This window comes from Phaseolus vulgaris, chromosome 8, assembly GCF_000499845.2.
Source record: "Phaseolus vulgaris cultivar G19833 chromosome 8, P. vulgaris v2.0, whole genome shotgun sequence".
In the NCBI taxonomy this organism is placed as follows: Eukaryota; Viridiplantae; Streptophyta; class Magnoliopsida; order Fabales; family Fabaceae; genus Phaseolus; species Phaseolus vulgaris.
The window spans coordinates 11868353-11895124 of NC_023752.2; the positions used below are offsets into that span (position 1 = coordinate 11868353).

Here is a 26772-nt window from a genome sequence, read left to right on the forward strand (position 1 = left end):
CATTTTATCATTAGATGTAGAATAGATGATATTATGACATCTATTAAGCACCAAACTTCGGTGGCTTAATTTTTTTTTACTTAATCTGAAGTCAAATATTCTTAAATAAGTTAAAAACTAATTTATTAATTTTATTAAATACACTCTAAATATGATTATTTCTAATGAAATATCAATATAAAGTCTTACTATTAAAATGTTTATATTGGAATAAACATTTTTATGAATAAAATGAATAAATTTAAGTTATATAATAATGTAAAAATAATTAAAATTTAATGCCATTTAACCCTTTATCTTACTTTTGAAAATTTCTGATCTTACTTTATTCCTTCCATTATTAAAAAAAAATTCTCATGTTATAATATTATATATATTTCATTAAAACAACATGTATATGATCATGGATATATAACTCACTTTAATGTTTTCACTCTATTATTTAATGACACGTACTTAAATGGATTAAAATATATTGATTCATTAAAGTACATAGTCCTCATTTATGTGGCTCATGTCTAATTTACTTACTCTTGATTTGGGTAAACATTTCATGAAAGAGTAAATGTGCCTTAGAAGTATGTTAGAGAAAGAATCTCTAGTGAATTTATTTTTATTAAAAAACACTTTGGAGTTGTTCAAAGGATAATGTAACATAAGAGTGGTATGTAACTTTATAGGTTAATCTACCCACTAAAAAGGGAAAACATAAAAAAATAGTGTAAATGCGAATTTTGAAAATTATAAAAAATTGGTAAAAAAGAAGTTACAGTTGTCTAAGATCAAGAAAAATACAATAAATATATTATAAAACATTAATTTACCAAAAAAACATTAAATCAATAGTATTCCGTATTTTAAAAGGAAAATACTATTTGATATAATTTTTGATGTGATAGTTTTAAAAGAAATATAAAAAAATAATAGTATTAGAAATTGTAAAGTAACTATTAAAAAAAAAAAGTGAGTTATAAATGTAAGATCCTTCATTTTAACATCATGAAACGGTTTTTCAAATCGGAGAAACCTTATCCTAACCCAGTTAATCCAAGAATACAATGCTAAATGGACACTATATCAACTGGTTCTAACAATTCTGCACACAAAATAAGGTCCTCTGTAAGCGCCACCACCCCATTAGGAGGGAGAAACAGAACCCTGTTCATAACTTTTTCACTGGGCAGTGAACTGTTTCTCAGAAGGTGGAGAAAAATAATTTGTCCTATAGACAAAAAAGTGATCCTTAGATTCCTTTCCAACTTCCTTGGATTATTCTCTCTTCCCACACAACCACTTTAGTTGGATACTATTCTATCCCAACTCATTCATCAGATAGCATCTTTACAACCATGAGAGCCACTGCAATCACTATAAATCCCTCGTTTTCTCCACCCTTTTGTTCCTCATCGTCTTCTCCACACCCTACTAGATTTCAACGTTTTAAGTCCGCAGAATTAAAACCCATCACTCTTTCTTGTATAGGCGCACGGTTGTGCTCTTTTCAGGGGTTGAAAGCTACTGGGGGTAGAAAAAGTTTTGTGCTTGAGGCTGGAAACATCATCACGGCAGAGGTTGATTCTCTTGGAGAAGGGGAGAACGAGGGTGCTTTGCTTGGCTCCGAGAATGAGGGCAATTCAAGACCTCGGAGAATCGCTCTCTTTGTTGAACCTTCTCCCTTTGCGTGAGTCCCCTTTGTTGCTGCTTTTGATTTGCTCTTGGTTGTGCTTAGTGTCCAATGCTTCATTGAATGTGGGGTGTTTGATAGACCTTGTTGCCTTTTGCCTTGGTTGTTTTGCAACTTAAGAACCGTAATAACAGGGCAAGTGTCATGCTGCGCTCAAGGAATCAACTTGTTGGTATGGCTTTAGAGTTGACTTTGTGGCATTTGATGAATTGACTGAGTTAGTGTGTAGTTTTATGTCAAGTGACATGGGCAAGGTTTTTAAGTCGGAGCTTGCAACTGCATTTTTTGCCGTAATGTTGAAGTGTTTTTTTGAGGTCTCTGCAATTGCATCAGTTGTATTTCTCCACAATTTTTTGCAATATCGCTAATCACAATGTAACTGGGATTGTATCACAATTTAAAACACTAGTCATAGCTTTTTATGATGTCAAAGTTCCACATTTGGTTAATCTGAGTTTATATGTGGGGTAATGTGTTGATAATACATACTATAACTAGTTGTTCAAAGAATACAGAAACAGTTTTTCAGTTTTTTTGTCTTTTAACATGCTATTGCTACTGTACTCAGCCATTGTGTTGCATATTCTGTTATGAAGTTGGATTTAAATGATGTTCTGTTGGAATTAAGATTGCGTCAAATTAATTGAGGTGATTCTGTGTTTGTCTTTTTCCAATGTCTATTCGATTAGCGTAGTTTAACAATCAGAAAAGTTTGATGTTAGCAATTTTATCGTGCTGCATCTTAGATTTCCGAATACTTGGTGTAAAATAGTGTTTAGTATATGCAAACATGTATGTACCTAGACATTAACTGTGGGAACTTAGATGAGCAATTGCTCTACGAAGGTTCTAGCTTCTCTCTTCATTGCACTCCAAATGGGTTTGAACTATACTATGCATTATTCATTCTTCAGAAGATGTGTGGTATCAGCAGCATACGAATTCAGGAAAAATATGTTTTTAAAATTATGTCTATTTTGCAGATATGTCTCAGGATACAAAAACCGGTTTCAAAACTTCATCAGATGCCTTCGTGAAATGGGGGATGAGGTAACTTTTTATACTTATGTTTCTATGTTGCACATGTTTATTTACATTATCCAGAAAACTCAAAATTTAGATTAGATAGCTTCTGCGCATTACAGTCATAGTGCTTACACATTTTTCCTGTATTTTTTTTTCTTTTACATCACATGCTAACTAGTTATGTTTATTTGTCTGTTATAGGTGATGGTTGTGACAACACATGAGGGAGTGCCCCAGGAATTTCATGGAGCCAAATTAATTGGATCTTGGAGGTTGCTAACACTGATCTCTTAGTTTCTTAGCTCATTTTTCACTTTCTCAACCCTTTTTTCTACTTGTAATACTAATTTTTTTTGTTTTAAATCACAATTTTTTTATCTTTCTGTCGTGAGGTTATCTATTTTTTCTTAATTTTATTCGTTGCATATTTTTGTCAACTGTCATTCCCCTGCCTCATATTCTGCTGTTATATATTTGTGCACTCACTCTTAAATTTCTCTAGTATCATTGCTTTAGGATTTTTAATATTTTGATATCCGATTTAGAATGTGAAGACATTTTGACATTTTCTACTATCATTCCTTCCTAGTTTTATTGATTGAGATGCTCTCTAAGGATATGATTACCATTGTGGATACGCATGAGGAAATATCTGTGCTTGAATTACACAGTGGAGGCTCTATTATAGAGTTAATATATAATCACAAGAATCATAAATATCCTAATGTAATTACGAGATTTTCTATGTAGAAGAAGAGAAAAAGAAGCATATGAAATTTATGTTTATAACCGTTGTAATTTCTATGTTTGCAAGATTTTATTGGTCTTTTTACACAATCAACACTTTTTCCAATTACTAGCACGACCATGTTTTTTATACTAACAGTTTGCATTTATACCAAAACACAATGAGAAATGCAGCTTTCCCTGCCCTTTGTATCAGAAGGTACCTCTCTCCTTGGCACTTAGTCCAAGAATAATTTCAGAGGTAGCCCGGTTTAAGCCTGACATAATTCATGCATCGTCGCCAGGCATAATGGTTGGTCTGCAATTCCTCTATATTTTCATTTGTTAAATTTTTTGGGGTTATTATGGATTGTGTAGTGTAAAGACTTATTTGCCACATTACGTATCTAATGCTGGCTTAATTTCAGGTTTTTGGAGCTCTTATCATTGCAAAACTACTGTGTGTTCCTATTGTCATGTCCTACCACACCCATGTACCTGTGTGAGTTCTATTCAATTTACAGATTTTCTGAATATATTTACCATTTTAGTTTTCATGTTGTTAACTATTTGACAAGTTTATCAAGTAGTATTACTAGAAAGTCCAAGTATAGTTTCCCAATAGATTTGCGTGTGTTTAACCAATTGTGCAATTTTACTAGTTCTTTTACAAAAGACTTAACTAGAGATATTCATTAGAATTAGATGGTGAGGTAATTATAAATTAAAAGCATTCAAAACAACCGAACTTTAAATTATATAACCTGCCTAGGATAAATATTCACGGGGTTGGATCTCATGAAGTCATCTCAATACACTTTCTCTAACCAATACATCTCCAACATGACCCAACATTCACACAACAAGTTCATTAGCCCTAATTCCTAAAAGGCGAGTTCTAAATTTTAATGCAAAAATACCAATTCTTTAATTCTTTTTACACAAAGTTTGCATGAGGATCAAGTGTTATAAAATGCCTCAGAGATAATATAGTATGTATGTCTAATATTATACCCCTAAGCTGCATAGTCTTGAGGACCAAGTTCTAAATACTTTTTATCAACAAGGACCAAGTTCTAAATCATTTTCCAATATTTAAAATCAACCCAAAGCATAGTTGATTAAGCCATACAACATTGCATTACACCCTGGTGGCTAGGCCTGTCTCCAAGCCATGGAACTCTAGCATCAAACTGAGCACCTATTATCATGTAATCATCATGTACCTGCAGAGAAAGAAGGGACAACTTATGCAAGATATTAAACCATGATCCTGAACTGTCCTTGGCGCAGAGGCCATTGGTAGCCTAGCGAACTTGTTAACACTCTCGCTGGGCGAGGCTTTTGATCGTTGGGTGAAAGGCTAGAGTTGACTTCAACCTTCCATGGCTTCAAGCTTCCATTTCTCTAAAAAATTGATAAATAGTAACCACTTCTATAACCAAAAAATGTTTAAATGACTTTTAACAGCAAAATGAAGTTTATAGCATGAATACAAATACAGAGGTCAAATGCATATGATAAAATAATTTATTATTACACTTATCACATGTCACTTTTGCTTATAATTATTCTGATATGACATGATGCTATGATGTCAGAAGTGATCTATGTTAAATCATATATTACTTATGGCTGATCTTGTTTAGTTTCCAGGTACATCCCAAGATATACCTTTAGCTGGTTGGTGAAACCCATGTGGTTGATCATAAGTATGTATACTTTCTTTCTTATTCTTTCTAATTTGGACTCAAATATTGATAAACAGAACATTAATTTTTTTTATGTAGAATTTCTTCACAGAGCAGCTGATCTGACTCTGGTTCCATCTGCTGCCATAGCGGGGGATCTCCTAGCAGCTAGAGTCACAGCAGGTGAACATAAAACCCCCTTATCTAGTCTTTTTAGCTATTCTTAATTGGTAATAGCATCTGAAAATATGCATTTCTCGGTGTGCCTACTGTTATGCTGCAAAAATTTGACGGAGTCTTTCCCGTGTTGGAATCCAGCTAACAAGATTCGTCTTTGGAACAAGGGTGTTGATTCTGAAAAATTCCATCCCCAATACCGCTCCTATGAAATGCGATTAAGACTAAGGTTTGGACCTTCCTTTTTTCCTTTTTCACTTGTGTTCGAGTTTTGTTAATGATGGCATTTCATCCTATTCTTAAGCATTTGTCATGCAGCGATGGTGAACCGGAGAAACCCTTGATAGTTCATGTTGGACGGCTTGGAGTAGAGAAGAGTTTAGATTTTCTCAAAAGGTAGTGAACATCATTATGAAATTTGCATAACTTTGAGAAGTATTTGCATTCAAAATTTCCAGTCAATCTTAAAAATCCAGCATATGAACTAAGAGCAGCAAAAACTGCTTATTGTTGGTTACTGATGTATCAATGCTAAAAGAGGACTAATTGCTTTTGGCAGGCTTATGGATAGGCTTCCTGATGCCCGAATTGCTTTCGTTGGCGATGGACCATACAGGTGACTAGTTCTGACACCCCTTCTAAAAAAACCCTGTTTGGTGCTTTTGTCCACATCTCATGCTTTTATGATATATATTTTACTCCCCTAACTCTATAGATAAAGCAATGTTAACATAAAGACTTTGACAACTTCTAGTAATATGAGTTAACTACCAGGGAGGAGCTAGAGAAAATGTTTGAAGGTATGCCTGCAGTGTTCACTGGGATGTTAGGAGGGGAAGAACTGTCCCAAGCATATGCTAGTGGAGATGTGTTTGTCATGCCTTCAGAGTCAGAGACACTTGGTCTTGTGGTTTTGGAAGCCATGTCTTCAGGGATACCTGTGGTGGCAGCACGTGCTGGAGGTATTCCCGATATTATCCCTGCAGATCAAGACGGAAAAACTAGCTATCTGTATAATCCTGGAGATCTTGAAGATTGCTTGAGCAAACTAAGGCCACTTTTGCAGAACAAAGTGTTAAGAGAAACCATGGCAAAAGCTGCGCGTGAAGAGATGGAGAAGTATGATTGGAAGGCTGCCACACAAAAGATTCGCAACGAGCAATACAATGCTGCCATTTGGTTCTGGCGCAAGAAAAGGGCTCAACTGTTGAGACCCTTCCAATGGCTGTCAAAACGGTTTTCCCCATCACCACAAGTCAACTAAGGTAATGCAACCTCACCTTCCAAGCTTAGGCTGGTTCCTTGCATTGGATTCACGGAAGACTTGTTTGAGATAAATGTGTAGTTGATAGTTTAATGCATTCATCTCTTTTTGAATGTAAGGAAACATACATTATAGTGGCTTGCACCCTATTTGCCATTATAAAGGGGATCAAGATCAAGGCCACAGATTTGATCCTTCATGCCCTATTCTATCAAATGAAATATTTGAATGCAAAATCATATTAGATTATAGGATCATCATAAGAGGCAAAATCATATATTTGATTTCACAAGGTACATGTGCAATCAAGAACATATAACTAGTATTTATTCACGTTGTGAAACACAAATATGTATGGGTGACAAAACACAAAATAATGGATGGCCAAGGGAAAGAACTCTGATGCATGATCATTGGTGCTTTTAGTGCTATTATTTTAATCAAAATTAGATTAATCTTGGTAATCCTTTAAATGTAAAACTTACCCAAGAGACCAACACGAAATTGACAGGACAAATCTCTGTTCAATAAAAGTGCAGTAGTCACTTTTGTCCAACAAAATCTGTTCAATAATAAGACTAATAAAAACAAGTGGTATTTCCTTTGCCTAGGCAAAGAAGTTTCCTGTACCCAAATTGTCTAGGACATAATACGATTAAGAATGGAGAAAAAAAAAATACCAGTTTGAACTGTTAGAAAGAAAATGGCACGGGAGCTTTGGGTGTTTCATCCTACACCCCCAACAAATTTCTCCCTGCACCCCATCATTTTCGGAATAGACTGTTTTACTTCTTTTAAAAATGACTTTATGAATTCTGGATTTATCATTCTGGAAGTCAAAAAACTGTTTCAGAATAAATATTCCAGAATAGTCTTTTGGTCTTCCAGATTTCTTATTCTAGAAACACCTTTTCTTTTTGAAACATCCCCTATTCTAGAATCACCCAAAACAATCAAGGATAATTTGGGTATATTGAAGAATGTAGAGGTGCAGGAAGAAAAATGTAGGAGTGGAGGAAGAAACACCCTAGACGACCTTTTGGACTTCAAATGCTCTTAAAACACCAATCTCCTAACAGGCTTCTTCTTTCTGCACTCCCACAATTTTCGAAATGACCATTTTATCCTTCTTAAAGTGATTTTTGGATTACCCATTCTGAAAATTTTCTAAAACACGCTTTTTGGAATTTTTGGAATATGATTTGTGGAATTTCTAAAATAGGATTTCCATAACAGTAAACAGAATTGCTAATAGGTATGAAGAACATAATAAGTTTTTTTGGAACAAACTTTCTAGAAAATATATATCTTATTAATAAATTTTCTGAAATGAATTTTTTAGAACAAACTTTTTTTGGCAACTCGTTCTCTCTCTCTTCTACCCCTTTTCTTTTGCAACTGTGATGAGTAGCAGCAGCAACAATGGAAGTGGTGGCAGCAGCACTGGTATCGTGTAGTGAAAAAGGATAATTTAGTCTTTTTCAGTTAATAGTAGGATACAGTAAGTCATGGTGGTGGTGCAGGAAGCAAAATCCCTTGTAGCATCATAACAAATCCAGTCCAATCACATAGACACCTCCTAAAATATAAAAATATATTTCAAAATACTCATTCAAAATAAAATGAAAAGTGTCCAAAATTTTATGAAGGTAAGAACCGAAAAAGAATGAAGAGACTCACTGGCTAAAGAATGGCACAGACCTAACAAACAGAGAACAATGGAACAAAAACACAAGAAAGCCATCAAAACTTGCTATGTTACTTCTTTGCCTTTTTTTTTACTCACCTTCTTCTCTTAAATAAAATTATAGAGTTTTTATGCTTTTTGATATTTTCAATACTTTCCCTTTTCATGGTAAAATAGGGAGAGAGAAAAGAGAACAGCCATTTATTCTGTCTCCCTTGCTTTCCTTTAAAAGTGCAAAAATTCAAAAATGCATGAAGAAAGTTAGCATCTTTTCACTGTCATAATGGGATCACTCTTTTGATAAGTAAATGATCCTCATCAACTATAATCACATTCCATATAATTATTACAATCACTCATATATTGAGTCAAAATGTAAATTATTAGTTACACTTTTCTGGCGTCAAGCAATTCACGTGCAAAGAATATGGTGATATTACTCATTCAGGACTTAAGTTTTACTTTCATTTCACCTTTTGTGTACACACTTGATTACTATAAAGTAATCATAATATTTTTTTACATTTCTTTATTTAACTTCCCTTTTACACTCTCATTATTTGGTTAACTTCTATATTCTATCTACTTCTTTAGTTTATCTTTACTTTTTTTAAATGTGAATAGACATGGAATATCTCTCTTTCTCCAACTATTCATATAGAAATAGCACCAGTTTGTATAGTAAGGAATCTTTCTACAAGTAGCAATCGTAAATATTTTTATTGATTAACAGAACAGCACATTCTGAATCAATTTAATAGAATATCATATTATTATAGTAAATGTGGTTAATAGATGCGATATAAGTGATAAATAATCTAGTATTTTAAATATGAAATTATGAGTTTAATTTCTAAATATTTATTGTGTCGGTCAGAATCGGACGAATTTTATAAGTCTGATTGATCGACATATTTAAAATGCATCAAGACGAGAAGAAAATTAACAAGCCTGAACTGTACAAAAAATAATTAGATAATACGTTATTAATCGTTATTCAAATGTTAATTCAGTCCAATAATAACAGATTCGTAATAAGTATATAAATAGTTACAAGTTTTGAGAAAAAAAATATGTCATTATTTGTCAAGAATATAGTTGAGCGTCGGAACATTTTTTTGCAGGTGTCATCCCAACCGAAAGCCTACGAAGAAAGTAGAGCTTGAGTGGAGTGGATGAGTAAAAACTAAGGAAATAAGTTAAACTAGTCCAAGAAGTGCAAGGAAGACTTTGAACCAACCAAGACAAAAAAAATAAATTGTTTATCCGTTTCCCTTCATCCTTTTGTACAATAACGTTTATAAAAAAAATGTTTATTACAAAATCATTTTTTAGATAAAATTTAGTAACTCGATTAAATTTCTAATTTTTAAAAAAATACAAAAATGAAAAAAAAGCATAAATGGAAAGCGACTAAATATGTTTATGTAATGAAAACGAAGAGAGACACATGACATCTTTAAAAAAATTTCTTCATAAAGACTTTTAGAGAAGAATAAAATAAAATGAATTTATCTGAAAATTAAAATTATCTCAAATGAGTTTCTTCATAAGTTAAAAAAAATAATTAACTTAAATATAATCTAATTTATAGAATTTCACCGATATAATTTTTTTATATTTTATTTTTTAACATGTAAATAAGTTATTTTTATTTTTTAAAATTATGGAGAAATTTATCAAAATTTCATAAAGTAGTACATTTAAAATATTAATTGTATTGTTAACCTTCTCAAATTCATAAGATAGTTATTTATTAAGGAAGATATGCCTAATTATACGTTATTATTTTAACACTTCATATGGACTTAAAGTTTGGTTTCAATTGTTAGAGAGTTTTGACATGAAACAGCATTAGTTTCTTTATTTTATTTTATTTTTCTAATCTCAATTTTGTTGCCCTTCATACTAAGCTCTTTCAAACCAGTCTAATGAAAACATTTCAAATCAAGGTCATAAATCTAAGCTTCCAATTAAAAATGTTCTGCTGAGAATAATGATTTATCAGTAACACTTGCATGTATCATGGTTCTTCTCCATCAGAAGTAGATGAGTGAGCTTTACTAAAACTTCTTTTAAAATTGTTGGAAGGAGAAACTCAAGATGTTTACACACAAAAATTAAGGAGAAATCTTTAATGGTAGTAAACTAAAATTATTGTAGTTGGAGATTAGTGACCAAAATTTTAGCAACCGTGTGAATAACTTTGACTGGTGTTATAATAATTCAGAATGGTCCTTCAAGTGTTTTCTTCTTGTTAATAAACCCTAGGAAAGTTGGTCATAGAATAGTTAAGTCCTTTAATAATAGTGACATAGTGTAATTTGAATGAAGGTATTGCACCATGAAAAGGAAGACATAAAAGGAATTCCAAGCATATAATCATATTGCCTACGCAAATAAAACAGAGAACAACTCATACCACCAGCTTTTAGCATGTCATGGTGTTCCCCAACCAAAGATCACTTTGTCAATAAAAAAAACCCTAGTGCATTATTATAGTTCTTTTTTCTTTTATGCATCATAGTTTACAAGAAATGTCTCCTCAATAAGACTGTTTTCTTCCTTATTAGAGTGGCTTTCATGTTAGACAATCCCATCAACCACACTTTTTTAATATTAGTCAATGTTTCGACTTCAAATTTGTTGATATAAAATCACTAGAGTCAATTACCATATCCAAGATATTATTCGTTTTGAAATATAAAGTTCCGTCACAGTTTTATTTTTACAAAAATGTTTTGATAAATTAAAAGAGAAATATGTATATAAATTGTTCTTTATTTCAAGTTCTAAACGAGATTAGGTTGGAGATATGAAACATAAACCAATTTTATAAAAAAAATAAAAAATTAAAAAAATTAAAATTTAATCAACTCAAGAGTGTTAGTTAACTTCATTATTTACAACATATTTATTCTGAGATATTATTAGATATCTTAATTTAATTTTGTGATTTTTCCTGTCTCATATTATTTTTAAGAGATTTATTTCATTTAAATGTTATTTAATTATTGATAAAATATATATTTTAAATTTTATTATTATTATTATTATGTATCAAGATTTTAATCTTATTTTTTTTTTATCTCATATCAGTGTATGAGATGAAGAAATAAAATCATGTCTTATAAGTCGTGAATAACTCTTAAAGAAGGAATTTTGTGATAATTTATAATGGAGAAACTTTTTGGGTTGCATTATTATTGCTTCATAAGTTTTTGGTTTGAGTGGGTGGGACCAAAATTGTAGGTGGAAGCAGAGTGACGAGTACTGTGCCTTTAACAAAGGTTGCAAAAGCAACAACAGTTTTAGTGCCTACAATTACTAACACCAATAACAAAAGCACCAACAAATAAATAATTCTTTCTATTTCTTTTTATTAATTTTTTATCTATTTTTTGAACCGTCCAAATTCTATGATTTTGGGAAATATAACCAAAGATGAAAAGCCACAATGTTATATATATCTGAGAACTTTTCTTTAAGCATGTTACTCACTCTTTGTTATTTACTCAATGTAGATGGATAAAATATTGGCTTAATCATTTTTTAATGGCAGTCAAAAAATATATACTTTTTGCCACGCATCATGGCTATAAGATCAACTTTTTTAGTTGAAAATGATTGTTAACATCAATTCTAATTTAACACTGCGAATGAAAAAGTTTATGTGGTCTCAATATGAAATTTTCAATATCGTTTAGCTTTTGGTAAATCATGATCAATAGTTAATGATTGAAAAATAAAAAATATAATATCAATTTTTAATTATACTCACTTGTTATATATTTAGCACGAGTTTTTGCACCACTTTTATGTCTTTAAACCCTTGGTTTAGTTCTTGGAAAATGTAGAATGTTAAGTAATATATATATGAAATTAAAAAAATATTTTTAAAATTGAATTTGGTCCATTAAGTTATTTATCCAACTATCATTCGGAAACTTTGTTATCAAATACGTGAAATGACACATCATTTGTCACTTTAATATTATTCACTTAATACTCAATGATAAAAGAGACTACACATTTAGAGATGTTTTTTTTAACATATTATCTACTAAATTTAAGATTTAAAAAAAAAGTAAAAAATAAAATATCTTTAAAATGAGTAAGGGTAAACAAAAAAGAAATCTACTTATTTTAATTTAAAAAATGAAAATTTAAAGTAAGCACAAACATAATAAATATTATTATTAGAGATGTTAAAATAGTCCATCCAACCCACTTTGATTGAACTAACCACTTAATAAATTTGTGTTGACAAGGTTGAACCTCTATTAATAAATCATTTTTATATGTTTTAAAAAATTAAAAAAGAGATGTTTTGTTAAAAAAATTATTTTTATACAAGAATATGATATATAAATTAGAATGAATATATACTTTTAAATAAAATAATATTTCTTTCAATAAAGAATATAGTTATCACTCTATAAAGCAAACCAATATTAATTATAGTCAACATAATAAAAAAATTCATTATCACATATCTCGAATTATTATATACTAAATAACTTTAGAAGGAGAGAATGACACACATTCCACAGCATACATATTATGCATTAGGTCATGTCAAACCCTAATGTTGGGTCACAAGATCTCCAGCTAAGACCATGTTTGGACACTGATAAAAGTTAATGAACCAAACACTCACTATGAAGATAAACTCAAACGATGTTAAAACAAACCCAGATTATGTCACTACACTCATTAGCTATCTAAGTGATGAATTATATAAGAAATGCTTGAAAAATTTTCAATGATTTTAGTTGGTATTATTTTTTTATCAAAATTTATTAAAAATACTTCAACCGATTTGCAAAACTTTTCTTAATTGACGTTATATTTGATGTCAATAACATTTATTTAAGCTAACATAGATAAAAATTACTATTATAATGTTGATGACGAAAGGTTTTAGTTGTTTTTTTTATTAATATTGGCTGAACTAGTTGACATTGGTAAAAAAATCTTAATTAATGTTGACGGAAAATCTTCTCACTTAGTATAAATAAAATACTAACAAACTATAAAAAAAAATACAATTTGTATCAATGATGAAAAAAATTATTACTACAAAGGCCGAGAAAAAAATAATCACACATCAATAAAAAAACCATCATCGCATATCTCACTTGAAAAAAAAATCACTTCACATAAAAATAGTTTCTTTTTGGCAAAAAAAAACTCTATCTAATATTATATAAAAATAACATGTACAATAATAAAAATAAAAAACTCCTGTAAATCACGATAGAACTCTTATTAACATGAAAATTCTAGTGAACAATAACTAAAAAGTAATTATCTCGATAATCTCTGAATCTTATTTAGGTTGATGATATCCTAATCAAAATCAAGTTATAAAGAAAATCATTACAAAATATAAATTAGACAATATAAATTCTTATTTTTTTTATAAAATTTAAATTTTTCTATCTAATTTTAAGTAATCCAATCATTCTAATAAAATTATAAAATTTTAACTTTTTAAAAAGTTTTATCCAAACAACATATTTTACTATAAAAGATTTCAAATCCTCTTAAAAGTATCGTTGAAACACACTATAAAATCTGAATATTCCATAAATAATGTAGTTTCAATTTCATACTCTAATTATTACCTTTAGTTGCCTGAATCCACCTTGTACAATACTTTTCAATTATTAAACAAAACAATATCAAGCGTAACATAAAAAGAATTCAAAGAATTATGGATATATTTGAAGAAACTTTTTTTAAGAGAAAAAGAAAATAAAAATGTAATTCTCCAAATAAATTAAAGTTATCTCATATTATAAGTTAATTTTAACTGAAAAAAGGGACTTTAATTTTTCTTATTACTTTTCTTTTAAACAATGCTTATAAAAAAGTTCTTTTTTCCAACATATCCTACAAGCTTAACTACAATTTGCATGGATCAATTTATTTATTTTTTTATAAAATCTTAGCATATAAATTTGGTCCTAAAGTACAAATATAAAGCTGTTCCTAACCCACAATAACAGAATCCTCCATAGAAAGGCATAAGGTTCCAAGATAAAGAGATTGGGATTTGGAATTTGAGTAAGAACATGATCCCATAGTTTGTTTTGTAATGAATTAAGTATTGATTAATGGGGAAGAAACAAGTCAAAGCTAAGTGGCAAATACCAAAACATAATCATGCATTGAAGATTATATTAAGTAAAATAAGATCACGATGCCCAAAGAGACAAGAAGCAAGAATAAAAAGAAAAATTAGATGCTCAGAAACACAACCAGGTGAAAAGTGAGGAGAAAGAAGCATTTGATGCTCAAACTTGTGGCCTTTGCTTTCATCAATGGTCAAGATTCAGTCACAAAGTCCGTTTGGCCTGGACTCTCATACACTCATATGACATCTCATATGACATCAATAGTCAACTTATTTCTGCTATTATTTTACCAGTTGTACAAACAAATCTTCTGTGTCATTTTTCTCGAGTAGAGATTCGAATATTTCATTATATATAAATGAGTGTAAATCTTATTTTATGAGCTGTTTTATGAAGTTGAGTTAGGCTTAAAGTTCACTTTGTAATATGATATCAAAGCTATTTTTAATCTTAGGCACTCAGTTATATATAATGAAATATCTTTATTTTATTTTAATGTAGATTATTAGCTAACAAAAAGTTTTATTTTGAGAAACACTTTTGAAGAGGTTAATGTATTGATATTAACTTAAAATTTGAAAGCAAGTGCAGATTTATATATCTGAGAGAAAAGTAGCTTGAACGAACTTTTCTTCCATGGAATCATGAAAAGCAAATGAATACATTATGTATCACTTTGAAGAAATGCAGCGTGAGTCAGCAATTCTGGAGCAAGCATATGATGACATGGCCTAGTGCTCAAATGAACTGCTTCCACTTGCCTAAAAAGAAAGCATGTGAGTGAACAATTCCTCCCTATGATAATTAACTCTGCCCACTACAATTCTTCTTCAACCTTCACAATCAATATTCATTCTCCACGTAAGATCAATACACCAATTGTCAACAATATGAACATATATATAATCAAAAGTAACTCGTGGACTTTAATTAAGGGAAGCACATTCAACAATAAACTATTGCACAATTGTGGACTTTCACCTTAGATCTTAATGTCCACCAAGTTGTGGAACTAATGGTTCCAAGACATTATGTTTCATATCAAATGCTTTATGATTGATCACATTTTTTTTTGTACACGAGGACCAAACTTCTGTCCAATTCCTCACCACATTTGAAAAAGTTATGGTATAATCATACTTTATGGCTTTAAATACAACCCTGTTAAGCTAATAAAAATTAACAGTCCAAATTGCTTTATATTACACCACTAGTGCATCAACATGATTGATGCTTTTATTTATTTCTTTATGTAAACTTGGAACTGAATATTTATTTGAAGCATCTTTCAAAAAGGTAAGAGATAACTACTCTTCCTCAGGGCAATCTGCAGAGAACTCTTGCCTATATGGGAAGATGAACATCAGATGAAAGCTCACTCAAACTTTCCATCTAACTACAATCAAATTACCAAATATGTAATCTGAACATCATATTACACATCACCAAACTTAACTCCTCAGACGGACTAGTTCCAGACAACCTTAATATCAGACCAAGATTCGAACTAATCTCTACATACATTCTAGTTACTAAGGACTAACTCGAGTCCCTCCTCAACATATTCACACAAACCATCTATGAAACAGTCCAACATCGCTGAAAAGGGTTCAAACTTTTTGTACCTTCAAAACTCTAAACCCTGAATGAGATGCACAGATCATTGACGTTGCATCAATTGCATTTGCACACCAGTATCACAAGGTGAAAACTGGCATCCATGGAGATTGTCTAAGTATATTAAGCTCCTGTGGTCTAGATTCATATGAAGAAATCCCATGCAGTGGTGCTGCCATGAACATATTTCCATTTGTTGAATTGAAAACAAAAGGCATGTCATTACATGGCAATTTCCAATCATATTCCTGCTTAACCATGCTACACAGTTTCTGATTCTGTAGTGGTGAAGAAGGCCTGGTAGTGTCTGATGAAGGAGATTTTGTTTCTTGGAGATTGACCATTGTGATGTCATGGATACTGGATCTCCTCTTGTCCTTCCCTCCTGTAAGCTGCCTGAGGAAGTATTTCTGAGCATGACTTGCAACCTGGGTAGGTGTCCTTGTGGTCACAAAGTTCCTAGAGATGTTTCTCCAATCCCCTTTACCATACTTCTTCAGACCCAGCAGAAATTGCCTGTGGTTTTTTTTATAACCAAAGACTTCAGAACAGGCAAATAGCAAAAACTCTGAACTTAAGCAGATATGCAAATGCAAGGAACCAACAAGAAAAACATTTTCCAAAGTAAAAATAACATAAAAATCAGGCACATATTTATAAACACTCAACCAACCAAATACATAAATCAAACATCCTAAACTAACCAACAAGGCTTTGTAGTTACAGTTTTGTTACAATTCTTAATAGTATTTACAGATAAATGCAGTTGATAGGAAAGAACAGATGAATGCATCTGATGTGACCATAATTGTAGTCCAAAAAACCTAAAAAAATCTTGATATTGACAACAAAATCGCAGTAGCATAATAAAAAATGACTTAAACAGAATGCTTTTTAGCATCCTAGCTAACCAATGATTCTTGATTATTCGAATCAACCATAAATTAGAACATTGATCTAAATTGGGATCTCTGCTGAAGGCATAACACACACCAAAAGAAGGTGATGAGATGGAGTTAATTACCTGTGCTCTTCTTCAGTCCATGGCACTCCTTTCTTCCTTTCCTGCTCAGATGGCCTAGTGGACGCACCCCTTTTCCCTCCAACACTACAAAACTGCTTGAATTCGTCATAGCTTTGACTGTTAACCCACTCCAATGTGAAAGAACTGGTAGTATAGCCAGGAACTGGAATCAAACCTGCTTCAATGACACTCACATCTTCCTCAAGCTCTCTGTACTGTTGGATCACATCACCAACAGTTTTCCCTGGAATCATGGCTGCCACCCTCATCCATCTATCTGGGGTATCCTTATCATAGTAAGCCAAAGCATTCTCAAACAGCTTGTTCTCTTCTGCAGTCCATCCTCCTCCCTTGCTTTCCTGGAACAACCAGTTTGAATTTTGGAGATAGGAGGCTGGAGACAGTGCTTCAATTGCCCTATGCATGATCTCACTAACAATTGAACATAGCAAGCAGGTCAAAACAATAAATTTTGAAATCAACTCTCTCTCTCTTAGAAAAGTTCAAAGAGAGAGAGATACCCGAGATAGGAATGCACAGGATAGGAGCCTATATTGGACAAAGGAATCCAAAGAGACTTTGTTTCCAAAACTGAAGAGAATCAATGAGGGGCAAAGCATAAACCCGTAAGAAACTCTTCAGATCTAGGAGAAGATGAGACAGTCACCATAACAACGAAAGGAGAAAAGAAAAGGCTAAACCCATATCAAAATTATAGAGTGACAGTCAATAATTGGTAGGGCTATGAAGAGTATAGAAGATACACGTATCTAAGTAGTATTGGACTGTCAGTGGTAGAATCTTTGATAGAACCAAAAACAGTAAAGAGGGGGCAACTGGGAAAAAGCAAAAAGCTAGAGAGATTTGAAGAGGAATAGAAGTGGGTGTGAGAGTGGTACAATGAGTGAAGAGAAATGTGTCAGATGTGTGAAGTGATTGAAGGACAGCGATCTCTGGAACAGAGAAGAGGAGAGAGATAGTCAAAGGGGTTGAGTTGTGATTGGTGCAGAGGATGTTTGTGGGGGCTGAGAGTGAGACTAATAAGGTGACAGTGACTCACTAACAATCTTTGGTTTGGGGTGAGATGATGAAGGTGTCCTTGTCAACTCATCAACACATTCACAAAGGAGAAATGAGAGCATCGTTAGGAGTCCATGCCCCACACTGTTCATCTTTTGCTTCTGCTATTTTTTCTCTAAGTTTAAAACACTTTATAGGATTTTTCCCCCTATTTAAAAACTATTTCATTTAGTATATTGGTATACATTTTTAATTTTTTTTACACTGTAAAATTATAACTAATAAATTAAAATTATATTTTTATGAATTTAAAGGAGTTAAACAAGCATTTGCGTACGAATTAAAATAATTAATTTTTAGATTTAAAATATGTCATTTGTAATAGTTAAAAATTGCCAATAATAATTGAGTGCTAATAAATTTTAATAAAACTTTTAGGATTTTAAAATGTCAAAATCATATTAATTAGATTTATTCAAAAAGTTGAGACTAAAATCAGGATTGAACTAAATTAAAAAAAATAAAAAGCATTTTTTTTTACTTTAGAAACTTTTTAGGAGAGAAAGTAACATTTATTTAAGGATGAAACTGATATACATATCAAATTATTGATCAAGTGGTATGATTTATACCAGCTTTAAAATTGTTTTCAAAGTAATTTTTTTTTTCTGACAATTCTATATCTTTTAACATTTTTTTTAATAATAATGGAGTTTCTTGTAACACTTTATCGTTTCAATGTAAATTCATTATTTGATCTATAATTATTAGGTCTTTAATTAATATAATTTATGATTTAATTTTAGCTATGAATTTAATTTATTTATTTACACTTTTAAATTAATTAGTTTTGCCTGCTATTTTTTAATTTTTTTGAATAGTGATTTAAATATTCTAATATATAAAATTAATATAAAAAAATCCTAATCAAATTTTAGAATTTAATTTTAAAATATTTTTCATTACAAATAATTTTAATAAATATAATTAATTTCAATTACAACTTAAATCTTAACTAGTATTATTTTTATCTTTTGTAAACCTTAGTCCATTAATCAGGAAAAATAATTGGATGAAGGTCATTTATAATTTAAGCCACCACCAAAGCAAAAGAAAAGACAAGGATGAGTCATATTGTCATTCAAAATTACTATTAAGTAATTTGAACTTAATTTTTATCTCATGGAAATGGATAAATATGTTCATCTCATATCTCATAATCTCTTATGAGATTTAATGTATAGATAGGCACGAAAGAGTGAATAGTGTTTCTAAGATTCTTCAATTTGTTATAATTTGGTGGATTAAGTTAGTTTTTTTTTTTTAATTTATCAGTTGTCCATCTTAAATCAACGCTTAAAGGTGAGATGAGGTGGAATTAACCTATTTTTATAAAATTAAAAAATTAAATAAAAATGGTTTAATATTAATTTTTTATATTATATTATTCATTAATACTTACAAAATTAAGTTTCAATTATTAATTAAAATAAAGTAATTTAACATATAAAATTAATAATCATTTTAATTTATCTAATTAAATACATTAATTAATAAAAATTAAGAAAATATTTATGTGATTAAGTATACTTTTTAATATATATATATAATAAAATAAAAATAAACTTTAAAAAAAACAGAAAAACTCTTCTTTAATAAGACATACCATGATTTCATATCTGTTTAGTCATGATGAACTAATCCATTCTAGAGCCACATAATGATGGATCAAGTCTAAAACGAATTGAATTAACTCATTTTACCACCTTTTGAAAGAAATGTTTAATAAGTTGATTTTTTTTCTTTCTCACTTTTAATGAGTACCTATTTATCACTTGAATAAGTTTAAAATAATTCTACTTTCCTTTTCATTTATATCTCACGCTCACTTAGGTATTGTTTGGATCCGGGTGAATACTGTTCACCCGGATTGAAAAGCGAGCAAATCTTGTGTTTGTATCTACTGATTTGCGGGGAATAGAGGGAGGAGAAAGGTAGAGAAAGTGAAAAAAGAATCTTGGCTTAATAGTGAAGATTTGGAGAGAAAGTTTTATATTTCACCTTATTATCCTTCACCCATGTGCCATAAAAGTTGCTGCATGTAGCTCTGCAAATATTCGTTCTGCACTCCAGCTCTTTTTTATCTTCTCTACTTTCAATCTCTTGAATTTTTTTTCTTCCATCACTCACTTAAGTTAATTAACCTTAAATTTAAGTTTCCTACTACATTTATCCTTCAAGTTCTCTACTTCTATCACATATTTCAATTTTATCTTTCATAATCTCCTAAACTCTTTTTATTAGGTGAAAATTTGAGTTACAATTTTTTTATTTTCAAATCTCACTTTGATATAAAACTTCATTGATGTAAAGAGTATTGATTATAAACCCTAAACCTTTGTTATTTTGAATTATTATAAAAAATTGTAACTATCTTGTACATTTTTTTTATCGACAAAGAATAATTAAATTAAAAGGGAACACTTCAGAGATATCTCAACCCTTATACAAATGCCTCAATCTCTCTTTAGAACTTTTAAACATATAAGTACTATAAGCACCTAAGGAAAAAACTTTGCTCCTTGTGAAACAATTCTGCAGCCAAGAAATGCTCCCCCCCATGTGCCTTGTGCTTGTTGAACCTTATGGAAGGCATCTTACGCACCTAAAATTCCTACATAATCATGCTTCAAATTCTGCCTAAGTGTGTTGCAATTTCCTACACAACAGAACTACAAAATTATGCAGTAAACTTCACAGATAAAACCTGCAGCTTTTGAAAAGAACAGAACCTCCCCTGCACCTACAACTTCCACTTATTTGTTTTCCATGGTCTCTTCTACTTATCTACATTCCTGAGGAATCCTGCATCTAAACTCTAAATTTGATACAATAGAGCTGCGACTTCGTATGCTGCTACATTGTATCAGGTACACCACCCTTAGCAGATCCAGAGAACTTGTGCAAATAACATAAGCTACATCTCTACTTAATAGAATTATAGGTGAACAAACACTCAATCATGCTCCTTGAACATAAAATACTACATAAGCCATGACATAACTACTCCACAATAAGCATTTCAAATGCTTTATGCACCTCTGCTAGAAAAAACCTCCTCAATGTTGCTAAGAAACATAGGCATAGAAACGTTGGATTAACATCCACTATTGGAATTTTAGTATATGACTTACAAAAAACCCTTGCACTTAAAACTTTTATGCACTTATGGATGATAAGTGCCTTAAAAAGCATAATCCAACCCAAAACAATCCTAAGAAGCATCCACTATAGCTGAGTGTAAGGCACTAGACAACCCAAGACACCTACAACTCACACAAACTAAAATTGCTGCTGAAATAATAGAACAACATTTTGCATAACCTGTTACATAAAGAATGAACTACATTGAACTACACCTTTCTATGCATGGTCATAAAGCATCAAAAGAAGAGATTGGTGGTGCATCGAGCACTACTCAATCAAGCTATAATTGGATTGCATCTTCACACACCATTACTGCATATCCACACTTGAGAAGTTTTTCCTTTCTCACCTTGCAATTATTCAAGGAGAATAGTGATCCATTCGAAGACCTACCTTTCCTTATTACCTGTAACTTAAATTTTGATTTTAAGAATGAATTCTTTAGATATGAAAATTTAGGATTTAGAATTACATAATGTACATTCTAGAAAAAAAGTTATGATATTTTGAACATTTTTATTCATTTTCTTGTGTTTTATGTGAAAATATTTGCGTTTTGTTTCAACTTTGTTTTTAACATTGTATATAAATGTTGCAACCCTAGGATACTTTTCAAATTAATAATATGAAGAGAGGATGAGCTCCAACAACTTAACTATGTGGTGTGATTTATTTTGTATATATTGAATTGTGTGTTTGAGTTCAACTTTTCCATATATTGGTTGAAATGAATTTTGTGATGTTATTGGGCTCTTTTTGATTGACTTAGTATTTGAATTGTTGAATTTATAATCCTTATATTGTAATTTTTAATTGTGAAATATATTTAATTTTCGAATAGTAGCACGTTAATTTGCTTTGAATGTTAAAAGAACTATAAAAGTGTTCAGTGATGTTTTGGATGTGAGTGTAGGAAATATTGTTGTTTTTTTTCACGGAATTGTTCAATTTGATTTCGGAAAATAAAAAAATTACAAAATATCAAAGTACAAAAGAAAATAGTAAAAAAGGATCATGGTTGCATAATTTCCATGGATCATCCTAACCATAACATGGCAATCTCGTTGTTGATGGTTTACACTTGTACACCACTATCACACTTCTCTATGCTCCCACTTTCCCAATGTTCTTATGAACAAGTACAAGGATCACAAACTCCTTTCTTATATAATCTTTATGTGATTAATAAATCTTTAGATGTCCAAACTGTGGGTCTGTAAAGTTTTTTTTTTTTATGTGATTAATACCTTTTAGTTTCTCTAACTAAACCCCACATGCTTATTATTCATTTTCTTTATTTCTTTCAAAGGAAATGTATTGTGAAAAAATATTTAAAGTGTATGTTGTCTGCTTAAAGAAAAAAAGAAAAGAAAAAAAAAAGAGTTAAAAGAAAATAGGTATATCAATTTTTAGATATTTCTACAACCAGCTATTTCATATTGGAGAGTACTATCTCATAATAGTATACTTTTTTATATTTTTATATGAAAAATTATAATAAAGAGTTACATCAGTAGAGTATCTTTCTTCATTAAAGCCCAAGTGGAATTACAACCAATTCAAAAATGGATCATTTGGAGGCTGAATTTTTCAAGAAATGTGTTAGCCTGAATGGTGCCACTCTGTGAATAGTGTCATCGAAGGACATAAAAAAGGTAGTGTGTCAACAAAGAATTGTGGTGAGACAGCCAAATGCAGAGAGATTGACTAAGAACAGTTAAGCATGTGAACGACCAAGAACCTAAAGTTTGGGACTACAAAAGAAACTGAAGAAATAAAATTACATAATAATATTTTAAATTAAAAAATAAAATAAATATAATTAAAATATTAATTTATTGACTTGTTAATTGAATGTAATTTACTCTTTAAAGTGTAAAATTTGGAGGTAAAAGTATGGAGTTTGCATAAATACGTGATAAGTTGAAACCATTTCCATTCATTTATATCTGTAAAATTATTATTTCATTATAATCTAATATTTTATTATAAAAATAGTGATAAAATTAGTTCTTGTAAATCGAACTTGAAACGGTGATCGAAGGTATTGCAAGAGGGTTGCGAACCCTAAAAGCCATTATTTCTTTAAAGATGAAGAAGAAACAGAAGGGAGTTACGCACAACTTTCCTTTTTTTTTTTGGGTGGTTCAATTGCAAGAGTCTTGGAGGATTGACTCTTCTATTTACGTAGGTCTTCCTCCATCTTTGACAGTTGTTCCGTTTCTAGCGGCCATGACCATGGAATGATGCCACTCAACTAGGGTTCGAAGCTGTGACAATTTTGGTTTTCTCCATCTATAAATACTGCCTACCTTTGCTTCGAAAATGCATATTTCACTCATGCTTCTTCTCTTCTTCATCTTCCTTGTCTCATTCACGTTTTCATCTTCCTTTCTTTCTCTCTCTTCACTCATTTTATTTTCTTTTACTTTATAATTATTTTTCTAGGTTTGTTGGCTTCTTACTCTTTTAAGAGTAACTTGCTAGTTCTGATTCTCGAAAATTTCTCAGAAATTCCTGTTGTATCCTATGGAACTTGCGCAATACACTGTGGATAAGTCCTTATGGATAGTGATCACTCACGCCTCGGGAAATAAACTTTTGTTTGAGTTTTAAAGCCTCAATTACTACAATCGTAAGGACTTATGGCTAACAATACGGACAACAACAACTCTGCTCCAGAAACGTCAAACACTATTTCTGCAACGCAAACCATTATTGTGAAACCATTTCCGGACGTCTCGAAAATTGAAGTCTTCACTAGTCAAAATTTCTGACGCTGGCAAGAACGCATGTCCACCCTATTGGACATGTACGGAGTCCCTTTTGCACTTACGACTTCTAAACCCGACTCAGCACGACTACGAAACAAATTAATGCTTGGACCCATGCAAACAAAGTATGTCGTCACACCTTACTCAGTGCGTTATCTAACGATATGTTCGATGTCTATTGCTCTTACAACGTAGTAAAAGATATTTGGGATTCCCCTATCCTAAATACACTGTCGAAGACGTCGTCAGACAAAGGTTCGTGATCAGAAACTACTACCGGTTGGAGATGATTGAAGACAAAGACATAAATACACAAGCTGCTTGAAGATATCAAAGCTGAAAGCATAACCTTGCCTAATGAATTCGTGTTCGAACTCTTGATCGAAAAACTTCCACAATCTTGGACTGATTACAAACAATAACTGAAACACAGGCACAAACAAATGTCACAATCAGATCTGATCACCCACATCATCATTGAAGACACAAACAGGAAGAAGTGTGCTAATTTAAAGGCCAAAACTTTGTCTGTCAAAGCAAACATGGTAGAAGACAAACTAGCTCCAAAAATGTACGAGAAAAAATCTGATCACAAAAAGAAATATAATAATAAAATCTCTCGTCCCAATGAAACTAACCCTTCTTTCAAGAAAAAAAGGTAATTGCTTTTTCTATGGAAAGCCAAGTCCTCATGTACCTCAGTGCAGACATAGGGCCAAAAATGATTATCCTCCTAAGGCAAATCTAGTCGAAGGATAAGATACCATTGTGACAGTTGTTTCACAAGTAAATCTTGTGAAAGCAAATGAGTGGTAGACTCTGGGGCTACCAGACACATCTGCGCAAACAAAAATGTGTTGACCTCCTATACAAGTGTGAGGGATGAAGAAAAACAAGTTTATCTCGGTGATTCCAGGACAACTCCTATCCTAGGAAAAGGAAAGGTTCTTCTAAAGCTCACATTTGGTAAAACTCTAGTTTTGAGTGATGTGCTACAGGTGCCATCGATTAGAGTTAATTTGATCTCTATAACATTGTTAACCAAAGTTGGGGTTAAAGTGTCATTTGAATCTCACAAGATTGTTATGACAAAAAATAATGTTTTTGTGGGGAAGGGATATTGTAATCAAGGCCTTTTTGTATTGAACATCTCTAAAATTATTAATGAATCTGAGTCTTCTGCTTATATTGTTGATTCATATGATATATGAAAATGCTAGATTAGGACATGTGAATTATTTGTATGTTATGAAATTGCAACGACTAGGTTTAATCAACATGCATGACAAACAAAATAGTAAATGTGATATTGATAAGTGCCTAATTTCAGTAATATTTCATATTAAAATATAGGCACTTATGAGGATTTATTGCTAATTTACATATAAAATAATTCCTAATTTATGAATTTATACCTGTTTATATTTTTTATGATCTTTATTTGAATAAGAGTATTTTATTTCCAAATTTGGTGTTAATTGCAGATTTCTAAGAAAGATTGGAGATTTGAATTAAAGATGAATGATTTGAACTAAAAAAATAAAGATGGAAGGTCTCAGAATGGAAAAATATGCAAAGAAAGATTGAGCCTTTTTTATGTTTTATCATTTAGCCGATTAGCGCGACACAGGAAGCAACCTAACCCTAGAAAACTAGGATAAATATAGGGCTAGAGGCTCAACTCTAGTGTGTTAGATTGAGAGGAAAACATCATAGAGTGAATTGTAACCCAATTGGGAGAATGGAAGGTGCTAGAAGTATGCGTGGCTAATTCTACCCTTTGGGATTGGGAGTAATCTGCTCAAACTCTTATGTATTGAGGTGATATCTTATATATTAATATTCAGTTCTTGATTGATTATTGGTATTGTTGTTTTACTTTTAATTTTCCGTGACAAATTGAGAATCTTAAATCTGACCGGGAGGTATTTTTAGGGTTTGAACCTAAACAACAATACTTAACATATTTGAGTGCTAGGAATAAACTTGAAATTTTAATTGCTATTAAACGTTTGAGCTTCGTTATAAGTTGTTCTTATAATTATGCGAGGGATCGATAGTCAGGGGACATTCTTAAGGATTTTATACGCGAGGAAATGATTTTTATACGGGCATCAATTTCAATCAAAGAATTTAATATTGACATGCTAATCAAAATACATGAGAGTGAGAGAGATGAAACCTAATCCCTATTTTTCAAATTGAAACAACTAATTCTTTGTATGTTTTCTTATTGATCATCGCCAACACAAATACACTTTTAATTGTTTTGTTTTATATTTAGCGATTATTGTACTTGATAATTCACTGTTCCTTGTGGGATCGATATCCGTCCTTAGGGACAATTATTACTTCTGACAAAGCGGTGCACTTGCCGTAAAAAGTCATCAGATATACGTGAAGAATCTAAAATAACGAAGAAAACATGTCATTCTGTTGAACGTCAAACTGAACTTCTTGGTTTAATTCATACTGATCTAGCATGTCCTAATCTAGCATGTCATATATTCACAATAATGGTAAAAATTATTTTGTAACATTTATAGATGATTTTTCTAGATACACCAAAGTGTATTTAATTAAACATAAGGATGAAGCTTTTGACATGTTCTTAACTTAAAATGAGGAAGTAGAAAATCAATTGAATAAGAAAATTAAAAGAATTATATCATATAGAGGTTGTGAATATGTTTTATTTAATGATTATTGAGTTAAAGAAGGCATTATTCATG

General features: G+C 31.1%; 2 protein-coding genes across 3 annotated transcripts; one reads left to right on the forward strand and one right to left on the reverse strand.

Annotated features, from left to right (window-relative positions):
* Positions 1-999: 999 nt before the first annotated feature.
* Positions 1000-6804, forward strand: LOC137824239 (sulfoquinovosyl transferase SQD2-like). The gene is made up of 11 exons (XM_068629779.1): positions 1000-1681; positions 2668-2734; positions 2912-2982; positions 3632-3749; positions 3865-3938; positions 5093-5148; positions 5227-5310; positions 5446-5533; positions 5623-5700; positions 5864-5920; positions 6079-6804. The coding sequence occupies exons 1-11, from the start codon at positions 1350-1352 to the stop codon at positions 6566-6568; spliced, it is 1515 nt and encodes a 504-aa protein (XP_068485880.1). The 5' UTR covers positions 1000-1349; the 3' UTR covers positions 6569-6804.
* Positions 6805-15594: 8790 nt separating this feature from the next.
* On the reverse strand, positions 15595-18225 carry LOC137825491 (transcription factor DIVARICATA). 2 transcript variants are annotated; one of them, XM_068631161.1, is made up of 3 exons: positions 17561-18148; positions 17040-17471; positions 15595-16531 (listed from the first exon to the last, which is right to left on the reverse strand). In XM_068631161.1, the coding sequence occupies exons 2-3, from the start codon at positions 17462-17464 to the stop codon at positions 16096-16098; spliced, it is 861 nt and encodes a 286-aa protein (XP_068487262.1). In that variant the 5' UTR covers positions 17465-17471; positions 17561-18148; the 3' UTR covers positions 15595-16095. The 2 variants fall into 2 exon arrangements, with proteins under 2 accessions (XP_068487262.1, XP_068487261.1); XM_068631160.1 differs by having other exon boundaries at positions 17040-18225.
* Positions 18226-26772: the final 8547 nt, after the last annotated feature.